The sequence below is a fragment of the Prionailurus bengalensis genome, chromosome D2 (genome assembly GCF_016509475.1).
Source record: "Prionailurus bengalensis isolate Pbe53 chromosome D2, Fcat_Pben_1.1_paternal_pri, whole genome shotgun sequence".
Classification (NCBI taxonomy): Eukaryota; Metazoa; Chordata; class Mammalia; order Carnivora; family Felidae; genus Prionailurus; species Prionailurus bengalensis.
Window position 1 is genome coordinate 36,394,440 of NC_057351.1, and position 17,102 is coordinate 36,411,541.

General features: G+C 41.4%; 1 protein-coding gene across 1 annotated transcript in view; it reads left to right on the plus strand.

The window, feature by feature from the left end:
• The window catches only part of LRMDA (leucine rich melanocyte differentiation associated), a 1,032,219-nt gene extending 1,016,818 nt beyond the window's left edge, over nucleotides 1-15,401 (plus strand). Inside the window, exons 7-8 of the mRNA XM_043596635.1 lie at nucleotides 12,473-12,554; nucleotides 15,047-15,401. Of these exons, the coding sequence (XP_043452570.1) occupies nucleotides 12,473-12,552 (80 nt within the window). The 3' untranslated portion in view covers nucleotides 12,553-12,554; nucleotides 15,047-15,401. The remainder of the gene's footprint in view (nucleotides 1-12,472; nucleotides 12,555-15,046) is intronic.
• The last annotated feature ends 1,701 nt before the right edge of the window (nucleotides 15,402-17,102 follow it).

Below are 17,102 nucleotides of genomic sequence, written 5' to 3' on the forward strand. Positions count from 1 at the left end.
AGATCAGGAAATAATGAAAATATTTTGGCGTTTGGCATTGAGATTTACTAGTGCCCAAGAATTATGCTGTGCTTTCTGCAACAACATACTTTTGGTTATTTTTTTTATAATGTAAACTTCTTTCAGTTAGCTCATATATCAGCAGATTCCTTTTGTTTTCCTTTTGGAGAAAGCAATTTAGAGTGTCCTGGAATTAGGAAAGATTATAGTAATATCAGTACAGGAAAAGTTTGTTTAGATTTTAATGAAGGGCAGATGGAGGCTGGACTAATGGGCCCAAGAAGGAAGGTCTTTTCCCCAATCCTTGCAGAGTTTGAATTATGACAAACCCAGTTGTTACTGGGTCTGCTTAATTTTATTTGAGAGGTTCTTTTTTTGCAGCTTGAAGAATTAAAAAAAAAGCAACTTGTCTTTATTTTCAATGACTCTCTTGAGAAATTTTAGCCTCAAGAACGAGACAGAACTGTGGATGGTTTCCCCCCTTTTGATGTAAGCTTTCTAATAGGGGCAGATCTGAAACCCAAAAGCAAATTTGTGCTTGGGAGCAAAGCAAAAATTTTCATTCAAACTCTGCAGGAGGACCCCCACTGTTCCGATTTGTTCACTTAAGATTCTGTCCTTTTAGAGGGAAGCTAAAGACTCTCTGGGAAATTTTTCTGGAAGCTTTTTTTTCTTATACTTCATAAATTATGGTTTGCAGGTTCAGTCCCATTCTACTTACCCAAAAAAGTCTTTTCTTCTTTTCTTCTGTTAATACAATCTGCATGTCACTTAAATTTAATCTTTTACGGTTTTTTGTTTAATATTGAAGAGCTGGAGCAACTTTATTATTATTATTACTATTACTATTATTAATTTTAGGTGCCATTTGTTTTCAGACAGTTGTTTGGAGAGGGTAAAATCCCCATTTATTAAAACTCATGCACTAGGATCCTCAGTCAACCAGATTTTCTGTCTGCATCTGAATACGCTTAACGTTACAAGAATAAAAGCTAATGTCAAGAATTTATTTTTTTTAAAAAGGAAAAAAGGGAGCCTCTTTGGGTTGTCCTATATCATTTTTTTTCTTAATGTGGGGTCCCCAATCAGCAGCATCACTGTCACTGGGCACTAGCAAAAATGCAAATTCCTGGCCCCAACTCAGACCCACTAATCAGAGACTCTGGGGATGGGGCTCAGCAATCTGTTTTATCAAGCCTTCCAGGTGATTCTGGTACAAGGGCAAGTTGTATCCTAGGATTCTTTCATTTATTCCACAATAAAAAATAATCTATTGAGTACCTACATGCCCTAGGCCTCATGAAGCAAGGATGAAAAGTTGTCATCTCTGCCCTTTTGAAGCTCATATATAAAGGAGATCCTAAGACCTTGAGAAATGTTCAAAGAGCAGTCTTCCCACCCCAGCTAAGCCTCTAAACTGTATCATCCTCACTATAGATACTCAGAGAAATCCTCATTTGTGGTCACTATGATATACCTGGTAAGACAATGAAATTGGCTTTGGTTTTGCATAGTGTTTATGTGCAAGAAAAAACTCAGAAAGGTTTCTAGTTAACCACGAGTTAATGAGATAATTTAATTAATTAACTGGAACCCAACATCCCCCCAGTGGCTAGTCAATCACATGACTGTTGTATTAGGAAAGAAAGTGTAAGGGAAGAAACGTGTGAGAGCCATTTTATACTTGCTCCACTGACCATGTGAGAGGTCTCTCAGCTGAAATGAAGAGCTGCACCTGTACTCAGCTGTCATTTCCCCTGGTCTGACACCAATTTTTGTTTCCTCCCTTCTCTGATTGAGTCTACTCATGGATTTTAATTCTAGAAATTTTTTTTCTATGTTGATTTTTGAGAGAGAGAAAGTGAGAGGGAGAGAGCGAGCACTAGTGGGGGGCGGGGCAGAGAGAGAGACAGAGGGAGACACAGAATCCCAAGCAGGCTCCAGGCTCTGAGCTGTCAGCACAGAGCCCGATTCAGGGCTCGAACTCACCACAAGATCATGATCTGAGCCAAAGTCGGATGCTTAACTGACTGAGCCACCTAAGAGCCCCATCATGGATTTTAATTTTAAAAAGTTCTCATTTAAAATGCCATTCCCTAGAATGTCATACCTTTATGGCTGTTTAAAAAAAGAATAATATGCTTAAAACCCCTAGAAACTCATGAGTACCTCATTTCTCCTAAAGGGAGGTGGTCATTTGTTGTCAGGGCATGAAATCATCACTGGTCCATGTGCCAGAGACTAATGATGGGGACCAAATGGTGATCAGGGAGAAGCTGGAATTACTATTTATTTTTATTTGAGTTGCTTCTGCCTCTCTTTTGTGATTAGTCTGGGCCAGATACTCTAAGAGGGAAGACAATGGCTGGGTGGGTTTTGGTCAGGGAGGTGCCTTAAAAGGTGGTAGCTATGATTTGTTTGGATGAAATCACACACCTCTTGTATATTTTATTGGTCCAATTTTAATTTATCTTATTTTTTAGTTTTTTTACTTGTTTTACTCTCACAATGATTGGTAACTCCATGCCATTGGGTGGCATATTTCCTTTTGGATTCCTACCATAAAAATGATATTTTTTAGGAAGTGCAGGAATTTATCTTTGTTTATTAGTTTGCATACGTGTTACATTTATGCAGGTATTACGTAAACATCCCCAACCCCTGAGCCTGGAAGGTTAATTAGAGCAACTGACGGTAAAGAAAGTCAGTCTTTGAAATCGAGACCAGAGGAATCTAAAGGGGGGTGTTTGGTAGCCCCATTCCCAGAAAGCCTCCAGCATAGATTGAGCAAACATGACATATTGATCATTACGGAACCTATAATTGGTGACCAAAAGCACAGTGTGGCTTTAATGGCCCTCCCTGAATAGTTGCCATCTTTTTTTTTTTTTCCAAGAAAGCTGCTGTTTTTCCTAAATTCATGCTGCCCTCTAGTGGCAATGCTCTTGACTTCAGATGGGAAATGGAAAAGATGAATATGGACACAATGGTGGAAATGGGGGAGGTGGTGAAGGGGTGAACGTTTTCTTTCTTTTTTCTTTCCTGTGTGAAAGATTTCTGAGTCCCTCCAGAAAAGAAAAAAAAAACACTGAGAAAGAAAAATGGAGCCATACCACTTGACCATTGTCCACCTTGATTGACAGCCTGGTTTATGTGACATCTATCAGTGAGCCACAAGGAAGGGAACTTCAGGAATGTGAACTGATTTGCATTCCATCTTGGCATGCACTTTGGAATCCAGCCCATCTCAAATCCATTAAACCCCACTTAAAATAGAGAGATGGGGAGTAGGGAAACACGCTAACACCAAACTGGCCTTGAAGATTCCATTTCTCCCAGCAGAAAAGTAGGTAAGAGTCAGCCTAAGTCAGATTGATCTTTGCAGTGCCCCTATCTTAAAGGCAGTATCCTACGATTCAGAAACATCTGGACTAGACAGATAGAGTTGCATGGATGTCTGGTCTGGTACCATGACCTTGGGGAAACCACTTTAAACCTCATTTTCCTCCATTATAAAGTGAAGGACTTGACCTAAAATAATGATGTTTAAATTTTGTCCCAATGAGATTTCTTCAATAGAGTTAAAGAAATAATTTTAAAGAAAAGTTTCCTGTTCTATGTTTAAGCTAAGAAGCAAAATAATAAAGTATTCTTATAAAAGCATGTAAATAAATCACTTTCGGAAGTCAGAGTAAAAACCGTTCTAACCTCATTTTAACTGGCACAAAAAAATGTAACCTAAGAAGAAAAACCAAAATTTGGATGGCTAAGAAGATTTAGCCACGTTTTGTTGTTGTTGTTTGGTTGGTTGGTTTTTGGTTTTGTTTTTTAATGGGGGGATGTTGTTGAAGCAAATCTTTAGTATGGCATTGATCTCTGAAGTGTATATGTTCCTATTTGATTGAAATACAGCATTGTGTAGAGATAAGAGCCAATCATATTAATAATGTTTTAAACAGGGCAAGGAAGGGGCACCTGGGTGGCTCAGTCAGTTAAGCATCCAACTGTTGATTTAGGCTCAGGTCATGATCTCATGGTTCGTGGGTTCGAGCCCCACTTCGGGCTCCTGGCTGACAGCACAGAGCCTCCTGGGATTCTCTCTCAACCTCTCTCTCTGCCCCTCCCACTTGGGATCCTCTCTGTCTCTCTCTCTGTTCCTCCTGCACACACACTCTCTCTCAAGATAAATAAAATTAAAAAAAAAAAAACACTATAAAAAAAGAAAAAGAGAGCAAGTGAGCCCACCCTCAGACTGGGATTCTTTCCCCTCAGTCTCTGTCTACTCAAACTACCCTTAATACAACAAAATTTCAAAAGCATTGACATCTGAGGAAAAGCATGTTGACTGTTTCCTTTCCAGGATTCACGTAATGGAAACATCTGCTGCCAGATAACTTTTAATTCTGTCAGTCTAATATTTTTTCTGTGTGGAAAGGACTTTGAATGGCCGAGTCAGGTCTTGACAGGGCCACAAATCTGCAGGCTGAGGGCAGGGACCGGGGACTCAAGGTGGGACAGTGGGGCTGGTTCCTAAGGATCCACTCAAAGGTGCAGTAACTTCTGGGACTTGGACCAATGAGCTTTTCCATTTCCCACTAGCGGATTATGTGAGGGGAAAACTGGCCCTGCATTTTTCTCCTCCTTTCCCACCTTCTTTTTCTTCTTCTAAAATGACAAGCCTCATTTCAGCTGCCCCAGGAGCCCAGAGCGCATTTTCCACAGGCTCTGGCTTGTCACCCGTCAACCTGTCGGCCCACTCACATGACCGTTTGTGCAGCCTCCCCCAGGCTGGAAGGCTGGCTTCTCAGTCTCACATTCCTACCACCTTCAAGTGCAGGTTTTGCCAAGATCCTTTTCTGTACTAACTGGTTTCCTTCCCCTGTTTTTTCTTCGTCACAAACACGTGGGTGAGGCCTGACAAGGCCCAGCATTTGTCTAAGTGGGGTATATAATCTGTTCTCTCTCAGTGCAAAGTTTAACCTCCCTGAGGGAACTGAACACTGGGGCCAAATGCCCTCTCCTCAAAGGGGTAGGTTGGCCAGCATTTGGATCAGCTTTCTTTCAGGATGTAGATTTAGCCAAACCCTTGGATTATGTGGGTTTTTTTGATGGGCGCTTGGTAGAAAGCAACATGTCATAACCCCACAATTTGGATCCTGCCATGCATCCAGAATATTGATCTTTGTCCTGCATACTCTTTGTGCTAAGAAATGAATAAAAATTATCATTTACTTTACCTTTATAACAAACATTGCTAATCGAAATAGTCCAAAATAAAACGGACAGCCACTAAACCTGCACATAATGCAATTTATTATGGCCGAAAAAATAAATAAATAAACTGACCATAGATTTATATCTTGTCGGTATATTGTTGCATCCTGCATACATTCATGGGGAGAAATTAACCTTGGTGGAAATAATGAAAACAAAATAAAATTGACATGAACCCAAACTGTGCCTAGTAAAATGTGTTGACTAAAACTTTAACTGAAGGCACAAACCTTCCTGCCACAATTCAGGCCTACAAAATTTTACTCAAGGTAATGTGACTTTATAAAAATTATTGACTCAGAGATTTAGAAGATATAACTGGTAACTTTGATATTGGGCAAAAGCTGAGGAATTTAACCTTGATGTAAAAATTACATGGAAAAGAATTTGACACCATTGAAAATAAACTCAATAAAGTAGAAGTGAAATGTTAAACATTGGATATGGTTTAGCTTTACATTCAAAAATTAAAGAATGGAATTGGCTAAATAGCATTTGCTTTGAATAATTAATGCTTTCTCAAAGAAAACTTACCAGGCTAGTCTGTGTTTATATTCATAAGCCTGAAGGAAGCCAAAGCATCCTTGCGGTCAAAATGGCAGAATTCAAATGTCTTCCATTGCAGTGTGCTGCTCAGAACCACGGGGTTGTTTTGGATAATAAAGAAGAGTTCAGGAGTGCACTCATTTGAGAGACTAGGAGATGTTCCTTGCAGGGCACTGTTTGAGGTGGTCCCTGCAGTCCTCAGCAAGAGCGCTGTGCCCCTGGTCCATGGTGGAGACAGCCGCAGCCCTTCTAGGTAACTTTAGGATTAGCAAGCATTGCACAACCATAGCACCACATGGTACCCCATTCCAACCCAGGAGCAGACTAAAACCTGAGACACTTGGCTAAGTCACACCCAGCTAGTTTGGGAGGGAAGTCTCTCACTTTCTTCTTTGCCTTCTCTCCCCTCTCCTGGGTCAAGTGGAGAGACTCTTCCCTGCTGTTCCCTGCCTGTGGCTTCTCAGATGGGTCCGCAGACAAAGGAAAAATATGCTGGGCCTGGAGGATGGACTTTGTCCTCCTTCCACAGAGACAACTCCCAAGCAACCCCTTCCCTTAAGACCTTTTAAGATCTCTCTTCTTTTCATTTTGCCTTAGTATTTAAGTAGCTGACACTGAAGGAGGATGTTGTGCTAGGAGCCTGTAATTCTGCAGGCTCTGCTAAATCTGGTGATCTCCACAGCCAAGCTGATAGCACAGCACACAGGTTGACCTCGGGGCATTGCTCAGCCACTTCTCAAGATCATAAAACATGGGCGTTTATTCCTTTCCAGCTCCCGGTTTACTTGCAGCCCACAAAGCCCGAGGGATGCGCTTTCTGGGGAATGTCCTGCCCCGTGTATGATGTTTACAGCTCTTAAGTCTGGATAAGATTCACTTCACTTCTCTCTTTCTGGCCTGATAATTATGATTGCTATGTTTCTGTGGGAGGAAAGTGTTCAGCATAAAAACAACACTAGTGTTTAGGAATTGAGACTGTTGCCTTCTGTTATTTTGCCCCCTTTTTAATAAGGCAAGTATATATTTTGAAAGCATTTCAGACATGTAGTCTTAGAAGAGGTTAAGGTATGAGGGTTCAACAATTGAAATTCCTAACTTGATGGGTTCTGTTCAAATTGTACATGGATAATAACGTCAGTGGTATTCATTTATCTATTCAACAAATATTTATGGAACATGTCCTCTGTACTGTTTCAACCACTGGGCATTAGCAATTGGGGAGCAGTGCAGGGAGTATTATAGGGGTGACCTATTAACAGGTATGTATAGTGTCGTGTGGAAACGTAGTTCTAGAACCTTCTGCAGTGGGCCAGAAAGACTCTCCAGATACTCTTTCCCTGTCACTGGACCCACCTCTTCACAACACTGTCATCACTTTTTTCTCAGACCCCATGAAGAGTCTAGCTCCTGCCTTTACTCATACAGAGTGGAGAACAGGAGTTCCATGAGAATCCTTCTGCCCCTCACCCATTTTGTAGGGCTGTCCACACTTGTAAGCTTCTAGTGATCACAAACTGATCAAAATCTGTCATCACACAGCTACACTTGCATTTGTTATAATAGCATTTAAAATGATGATTACCAAAACTAATATTAATAATGGTAATAGAATTGATAGTTTTTACTTTCTCTCTTCTACAAATACGAATTTATTGGTCCAGCCTATCCTCGATCATCGAATAAATTTTTGTGTTTGTATGCTTGTAGGTGTCTAGATTATTCTTGTTTCACGGCTAAGATACAAATGGCCAACCATTTGAGAGAAGACACTCACGCTTCTATTTAGTCTTGAGCTCTGTGGAATCTGAAGTTAATGCGACCGACCAGGACTCATATCAAAGCTAACTGGATAGGGACTAGTTTGTGGGAGGTGCTTCCCAGCACTGGGTATAAAATACAGGTTGCAGGAAAGTTAGTGGAACTTCTTTCCTTGAAGATTTTGAGGCCCAGCAGAACTCCTCTTCTTTATATTATGAGAATGTGGGCTAGATGGGTCTCAAGTGCTAACTTAGTCAAAGTCAAGTTTTTGATTAACTGACTATTGGATTTTCCTTCTCCATCAGGCACTATTGGATCTGACATCCTTATTGTCATAAGGGAAGCATTTGAAAATACTAAATCACACATTTCAGAACAAGAGTGAAGTTCCAAGATTATCTGGCCCCTTGCCTTCATTTTACAAATGGGGAATGCAGCTCAGTAAGGAAAAGGGACATATCTGTGGTGACATAACCATCAGGCATAGAGCTAGATTTAAGTATAGGTCTTCTCCCACCTCTCCTTACTAAATAGGAGAAATGCACCTGGCAGGGCAAGGTTGTCCGGGAGATCAGGGAGTCCTGGGGTCTTTGCTGGACTCTGCATGAGTGTGCAAGGAATTTCTACTCAGGACTCTCAGGGTCTTTCCCCAGCGAAGTCTGGTACTGCTCCAGCCCTCACAGCCTTACAAGGAAGAAAAGAGGCTGTTTTCCACCCCCTCAGGCAGCCCCAAGGTCATAACTTAACCTGCATAATTAGAACATCCATTCCAGAGGGGGAAACATTTAAAAGATAAAGGACCTCTTTAAAAGAGATTCTTCCCAATACATTTTTTTCATAATTATAGTTTTAAAAGCTTATGGTGATGGGAGAGCTGGCTACTTAAGAAAAATTAGGAGTCTCATTTGGCAGGAGAAGATTCCCCAGGGGACAGCACACTGTCATTTTTCAGGGCCCCTGAAAAGAAACCCCCACACAGACAGATACATGTCAGCCTGATGCACGGCAAGCCTGCTTCACTTATTATGGCCAAAGCCAGATATTTTAATTAAAAACACTACACACGCCATTAAATGTGTTGTTCCCCCTGCCGTCCCAAGACGTTATAGTTCGAGGAGATACAAACAAGTGAATGCATTACAGATGTACCCGGAAACCACCGCCTACTGAGTCACAACCAGCGGGTTCCCAAATTCCAGGCTCGGAGCGCCTCCCTGTCAAAATGTTCTTTGCAAGCAAACTGTTCCCTCTGTAATTTTCACAGTTTATGGCAGTTGCCATGACGGGAGAATAGGGCCATGGGGAGGCGGGGGAGAGAAACACTCTGCCTGCCACCTCACTTAATTTATAAGCAGATTCCATTATTTTACAAATAACCTTCATGATAAATAAAGTCCTATGGCCACACATGGGATTGTGGTTTTGTTTTGTTTTGTGGTTTTTTTTCTTCCTTGTTAATGTTATTTATTTATTTATATATTTTTGGAGCACTAAAGTCCCACGTGAGGGATAATCACCTCCCGACTGTGAGCTTCGGTAGGATTCTCAACAGAGGCAACACTTGCTTAATTTAAGCAATTGTAGGGGGTGTGAGTTCAAACATTTCAGCCGATTTTAACTGTCACTAGCCAGACCACCTTTCTCCCCAGGAGAGCACCAGCAGCTGGATTTCATTTTTGGCTGCCAGGCCGCCATCCCCGTGCCTTCCTGGAGCAGCCCACAGACTGAGCGCCTTCCCTTTAAGGATTTTATTCAAGGTGACAGCTCCTCGCACGTTGGCAGTCCGATCACCTCAAGTAGCCGGAGATAGCAGGGGGCTGAGTGTGCTCCTCCTGCAAAGTCCAAATTTAGATTGACTGAGGTTATCCTTAGGCCCCTTGACCCCAAGTGCTCTGACAGAACAGGGCTGCCCGGAACTTACAGCAGCGAGTTTTGTAATGATGTCTGGGGAGAAATGCTCTGCAGGAACAGGCGGAGAAGACCCCAAGTGATAGGGAATGATGTCAGCTTTCGTTAGAGCTGCAGACAGTGTTAGAATATCCTTGGCATAATATGGCACCGGTATCTCTGTCAGCATCTCTGTTTTCTGTCACCGCACACAATCCTGGGCCTGTCTCTAGCCCTGACAGTGTCTTTTCAGATCAGGTTATTGCCAGCACAGAGACTGGCTCTGCTCCCCACCACACAGCCTTTTGTTTGAAGTCTGCCCTTTTGTCATCAATGCACTTGATGTCTATTTAAACCTGACGGTGAGTGCGGTATCTGTTTTCCCGTCAAGAGATCATTGACAATATTAATACCTCATGTCCTTGCCTCATTTTCCAAGCTCTGACACCTCGCCAGTCTCCCGCATTCATCAAACAGCCCTCTCTCCCCAGGATGTCTATAAACATTCTTGCTTCTGGGCCCAAAGGAACAGGGCAGGCCTTAAAAAGGACTTTCATCAGTACCAACCAGAAAGAAGGCCTGGGGAACATAGCTCAGAATACTTTACCTCCCTCCACATTACAGCCCAGGTTCCAGGAGTAGCCAGCTTGTTTCCAGGATGGGACTTGCCATCCAGGTGGAATCTAGGCAAGATCCGGAGTTGATGGTTACCAAGGAGAGAGGGGAGAGTCAAGAAATTCAATCCCAGAACACACTGGAGGATTTACTGGAGGGAATGCACCTGGCTCATGGGTAGTGTGTGTGTGTGTGTGTGTGTGTGTGTGTGTGTACATGCCCGTGTCTGCCTTTTGTTCTTTTACTCAAGAGAAAGACTGTATTCTTTATGATATCTGACAGCCCTATCCATTTCTTTTTATAAAAATCCATGCTGTCCTGGTACTGTAGAAAGAAATTAACATCCTTGGCCTCGTCCTTCCAGATTCTTGAGGGTTTGTTTGAGTCAATTATGTTTAAGGAAGCCCTTTGTGGATTTTCAGAAATATCTGAGACACTCCCACCCAGGCCTCTAGGGGATGCTGTTCCTGGAACAGAACCTGACAAGCCAAGCCTGACCAACAGACCAGTTCCCAACATTGGTGACAACATTAGTACAACCACAGGGTTATGTAATTGCAGTGAAGGGAGCTGTTTGGGGCCAATAGCCAAAGGAATACTTTTTAGCCCAAGGAGGGTCTCAGGAAGGTTTTCTCGAGGCTTGATGTTTCCAAGCACCTAATTTCTGAAAAGCAGAAATTAGGGATTTGGGCCAAGGAGAAAGCATGACCAAGGCGGGGTCCACAGTAGCCTTGTTCACAGAAATGTGACAAATAGAAGTTAATGAGAGCAAGCCCAAGACCAGTCTGAGACCATGAAACAATGTCATCCTCTCCCCTTTTCCAACTCTTGAGAGATTCTGCAACCCCAGTCATTCCTAAATTTGTCCTAAGCCATCCAAACCATGAAACATCTGCCCTGTCCTTAAAGGTTTCTAAGAGCCATTTTTAATCCTTATTTAAGAATAATATTTAAAGTTCTACAGTAGAGAAACATCTCTTGTACAATCCCAAAAATATTTACTACTTAGAACTGCTGTGAAGAACCTGGATAATTTCTAGTACTAATTTACCCCCGATGAACATTAGATGGTGATTGTTGGTTTCACACTATCAAACAGAGAGACAAATAATCATGCATATAGGTAGCTATTTTTACAGGCAGATTTGTGGCTCATGAATTAATGTTTTATGGACACTCCTTTGCTTTTTTCTGGTTATGCACACTTCAGAGACTCAAGTGCTCTTAGTAATAAGGCAACTCTGTGAAGCTGAATTTTAAGTTAGTTTTTCTTTTTTTCAACGTTTTTTTTTTATTTATTTTTGGGACAGAGAGAGACAGAGCATGAACAGGGGAGGGGCAGAGAGAGAGGGAGACACAGAATCGGAAACAGGCTCCAGGCTCTGAGCCATCAGCCCAGAGCCCGACGCGGGGCTCGAACTCGCGGACCGCGAGATCGTGACCTGGCTGAAGTCGGACGCTTAACCGACTGCGCCACCCAGGCGCCCCTAAGTTAGTTTTTCTAAAATTAGAAGAAGAAAACACAAGATGGCAAAAAGCAAACTGTAATTATAAATGTTTTCTTTGAGGAAGACTGATTTGCCCTTAATAATTACACAAAGCTTCCATAATAACTGTGGCAGGTAATTTCTTATGGATATTTAGAATATTGAGTTGGTTAGAAGATTTGACCCTATTCTAGGGGTATTTTTCATACTTAAATTCTCCTACAGTCTCCTTGAATGAAACAAAAACTGTACGTAGAGCCACAAGATTATTTAAACTAAAACTAAAGATGAAAATCAAAGGCATTCCAACCTGAGGATTCATTTCAGGCCTCCTGTAAGAAGAAGCCCTTTAATGTCAGAGGCTCTTGTTACTTTTCATGTGGCACTTTGTCAACACCATCACTCTTCCTCGATCACCCAGTAGGTGCTTGATGCCTCCTGGGATTTAGAAGATTCTCCCTGAAAGTTAATAGTATTGATTCATGATAAAGGACTTGAAAAGAGTCACATTCTGGGAAGATTGTTTTACATCTTTTGCTTGGGCCAGGTCCGTCTAGAAAGTCTTAATCTTCCATTTCCAGAAACTCTACTAAGGGACCCCAGAGAGGGAAAGGGTTATTATTCTTTATTTTGAGGAGTACTTGGCCAAACTAGAAAAGTCTCTGAAATGTGGAGGAGAATTCGTGCAGGGAACATGGGATTCCTAGGTGCCTGTGCTCTGGTGATATTCTACTTGAATGTCAACTCTGAGGACAAGAAAGTAGGGTCCTTCCCTCCTGGGGCTTAATCCATTTGCTGCTACCCACCGGATCTGTGACCATGTTGCATATCTGCTTTACTGCACCTATGTTTCCTTGCTGTACTAATTGTGCCGTCTCTAAAGATGTGTTTCCTTTTCTTTGCAGGTGTCCTGGGGAAGTGTCGCTATGTTTACTATGGGAAAAACTCAGAAGGCAACAGGTTTATCCGAGATGACCAGCTCTGATGGCAAGTTCTGAATGCTTTAGCCTGTGTCATGAGAATAAAAGAAAAAGGGAAAGTAAAAATAAAGAAAAAAAACTAAAGGAAAAAAACAATGGCCCACATCGCATGTCTGTGGGAAGGCTGTGACTTCAGCTTTTGGTACCTTCTGCTGACTTTGCCAGGCCTGTCAAGATCATCCTTCTGCCTTAGACTGAGTGGTCACATAGAGATTGACATGATTGCCCTTAAGCAGGTCTCATCCACTAGGGTGACAGACAGCGGCGGCGAAGCACCAGGGCTGACAGGAGGAACACCATGATAGATTGCCTGGCCCCTCCACTGCTCACAGGGGAGCAGAGGTCACACCTGGGGCCTCCCTGAGCATGCTCGTTGGCCGTAGTCAAGCGAGAGAGACTGTGTCTTCAGCTTGCCTATTGAGTAGAGATCCCTCTGATACCATTGTGCTGTGGGTTTATTTTTAGTGAAATAATCACAGTTTGGAGGAAGGCCACCCTCCCTTATTCACCTTGAATTTTAATCCCTTATTTTCTGCACACACCCACACATTCCAACAAAACACATACCATCCTTTAGCATCTTTATTACAGGTAGTGCATTTTGGCTTGCAGTTTTTCAGAGAACTGAAGGTTCTCAGCCAGGTCATACATTTATGGCTGACTTTGTGTTCTTACAACTGGAGTAAATAGCTTTCCTTAAATCCCTAACTACAAAAGCATGGACTCTGTCTTGTTTTGTACATTTCTAAATCCACTTCTTGCCCTGAATACTAGGCAATGTCAGGCATCTTTCCCAGCACCTAGTTCTGATTGCACCAAGGACTCTGATTTATTTATGTATGTATTTATTTATTTTTAACAACACATACATCCAGCTATGCCTGTGGCCATATTTGTAGTTTGGAGCTGGCTTGCTCCTTTGGGTGCTATTTAAAGGTAGGGAGGTGATGAAAACAGAGTGATGGGTCAGGAAGTTAAAACTATAGAAAACACCCACCAGACCGAATAGTTTTTAACAGAAGGCGCAAACCTTTGAGTTTGGTTATCTTCCTCAGCACCTCTCAGAACTGAAATCCATAGCTTGTGAGATGGTCTTTGTGTGTCTTTGGCTATATTCCAGCACTGTTACAAGGAAAATAAGCACAATCATACCAGTAAGGTGGCTATCATTTCACTTAATGGAATGATACACAAGTAAAATCACTCCAGAAAAGTCTTTGAAAGGCTGATTGCTCTTGATGCAATCGCATTTATTTTTGCTTCTTCTGTTTAGACCAGGTGTTCATTGGCTTGGATCTCTCAGTATTAGGTTAGATTGAGGGCAACGAAACTTCAAAGAGAATTCTTCCAAGTTATAGATACTACATAACTAGAGAGTCACTACTGTAAAAGTCTTTGGGGACTCAACATCCCAAGAAGAATCTGCTTTCTCAGTTCTAGACCATTTAAGTGGCCTCTGGCCTCCTGAGTCAACTTAGTCTTTGAATGACTTGCAATAAGGCAGGCAGGAATCTCTTTTGTAGGTTATGCAAGTTAAACAGTTATTGAGACAAATTTTGATCAAAATCCTCGAGGCCATTAATAACTAGAGGATATTAAATGTTTGCCTTTATCTCTCAAATTCATTAATAACCAGAGCTGAGTACCTTTTCACTGTTTGATCTACAGAACAGCATTGAGATGATGCTTTAAATTAGCTGCATTAAGTCCCACCCTGTTCTTTGTTTAGAAACACCAACACATGTTTTGTCCATGGCATATTACGGGCAGCCAGATTTCTGTGCAAGGGCAGCTAGACTAGTCCAATGTCATATTTAATCTAGCGGCACATATATCCTTGTCTTTATAAAAGGCTTTAACCCTGCCTCAAACAATAAAAAAGCACTTGTGAACTGACCACAGAATTTTTCCATCTTTATTTTTCTTACTTGTTTACTTTTCTTAATGTCAGAACCATTTGTATCATGCACAGGAATGTCTCCCTCAATGCGAGCTTTGGAGGCAAAAAAAATACTTTTGGAGTGAGTTATTGACCACATTGTTTCCTTCTCTTTGGGTTGTTTATTTTCTTCCAAAATGGTGTAATAACTTTAATTAAAATTAGCTTTAATTATAATTTACGTAAAGGCCATCACTATGATACATTCATCTTAATGATAGAATGAGTATGAGTTTTGTTTCTTTTAAAAAGGGATAATGATAATGAATCAGTGTTGGACTGTTTACAGTTATACTGTTTGTTAAGCAATATTTGCTGTGCTACAGCTAGAATTTGGTCCGAATTTGTAGAGGAGGAAGCAATGTTGCATGCTAAAATCTATAAGAATTTCCCAAACCTTGTTTTTTAAAGTAGAAAATTAGAAGGTAATGAATTCAATCAAAGCTCAGAATTCTTACATGCCCCCAATTTCCCCTTGCTGCTTCTGCCTTATACCCTATTCCTCTGAGCTTTCTCTTAGGAGATCATGGTATCTGACATCCCTGTATCCTCTCTCCCAGGACACCGATCTGCCTTGAGTGCCCCTGCAATAGAAGGCCATCCCGGAGTCCTCTGTTGCCTCTGCAAAGTCAGGGCGGACTGTCTTTTTCCTAAGTAATGCAATTTTATAGAACAATTTGTTCCTTGGGGAATAATGTTTTAGATTGTGGGGAATCCTATTAAAAGTACAACTATTACAATAATTTGCTTTTACTTTTACCAGCCTTGCTCATAAACCCTCCATCTGTTTGTTGCTTTAAATAGAGGCACATTATAAGAGATTATCACTCGATCAGGCGACACGTCTGAGTGTTGTGCATTTTCACATATTCATGTATACTAAGGAATAAAAGAAAGCAAACCAGAGATTCCAGATGAAAGGGTTTTGCATTTGTTTTATTTTGTTTTGTTTCATTTTGTTTCATTGTGTGTGTGTGTGTGTGTGTGTGTGTGTGTGCACGTTCCAGCAGAGATGTGTCTTGCACATCTTTAAGGGAAAATCTTTCTTGCTGCTCCTAAGAAATAACCTGGCTGTCTTTTTCTTCTTTGTTAATATGCAGATCAAAAACAATCCACAGGGCTCTTTTCATCAAAAGCAATAGCAGTGTTCAGTAGTTGCTACATAAAAGCAGCCTAAGTCAGATCTGAGTCACTACCTAATGCCAAGGGTGGACAACAGAGGGTCCATTGAGACTCTCCCATGGTGTCTATCCATTGCAGCTGATCCAGTGTGACATTCACCATCTGCTTATCCCAATTCTGTTTCCAAGAAGCTTTGCTGAAGAAGGGTGTTTCCATTACTTGTTCTCCCTCTAACTTGTCCAAATACCATGTGGTAAACTACCATGACTAGGACCTGGAAAGGAAAATGAGACCAGAGGAGCACAAAACATGCTGGTTACTTATTTGTAGGACAAACAGACCATCAGCCCATAGTGCAGTACTTCAGTGCATCAGTAAACACTTCAGGGATTTGAAGAAGATCAGAAAACATAGCCACTCTCCAAGAATACTGTCTTCCTATATGTTTACCTGTAAGTTTCCAGCATTAGTAGTCCTCCTTTGGGGAACTGTAATGTTAATTTGTCACTCTGTGGATGAAGTAGGTAATGTTATGTTATTTGTACATATTAACATATTAGCATGTGTAAATTTTTCTAAAGCAGCACGGAATGTGGCCTGGAGAACATGCAACCTAGGACAAGGGAGTTTAGCTGAGAAACAAAAGAAGACATTTAGTATGGAATGTGTCTGGGAGTGAGTTGCTAAAGTAGGGGTGATGTATATGGTAATAAATGAAATTATACCAAAGGAGAGCATGAGGCAGAGTGTGGAATTGGAAGTGTGGGCTCATCGTAGACAGGGATAAATCAGGAGCTGAGTTATAATGAGAAAGGAAGTGAATAGACAGATTTGATTTTTTGTTTGTTTGGGTTTTTTTTTTTTTTTTTTGCCAATTAGAAGGGTTGCTGATGTTCAGCCCTAGAGTGATATTTAGCAACATCTCCTCCTCAAAATGGAATCATCTTTGATACAAGTGAGGAGTGCCACTATTCAGTAATGTTTTACAGACTACTCTGCCCAAGACAATGGAACAGTGAAGAAAAGATGAATTACAAAGCCCTGTGGGCTTAAATAGCCATATGTGTGCTGACTGCCTACGGACAAAGATGACTATGGCATATGGTTAATATTCAACAAAAACCAGCATCCTAAGGTAAGTTCCCTTGCTGCTTGGACCAGCTGAAATATAAGGGAAACACTTGTTGTCTGGGCAGTTAGATCAAAGAGAGAAAATAGTTTCATGCTCTTGCCAAACCTTCATATGTTCATTAAGTTCAGGTAGGAGGTAGAGGGCTTTCTTGATGATACAACGCAAAAGTCAAGAGTTTTAAGGAAAACAATGAAGGCCTCTACATGGGGCTGAAGATGCTGCAAGAGGAAGATGCTGGTAATAAGAGTTGACTGTCCCTAGGTTCAGGCAGTAAAGGGTAGCTCAACCTATAGGACAAGTGGATGACACTTAAGTTCAACTGGATAGCTTCAATTAGCATGTAGAATAATCTGAAATAATTA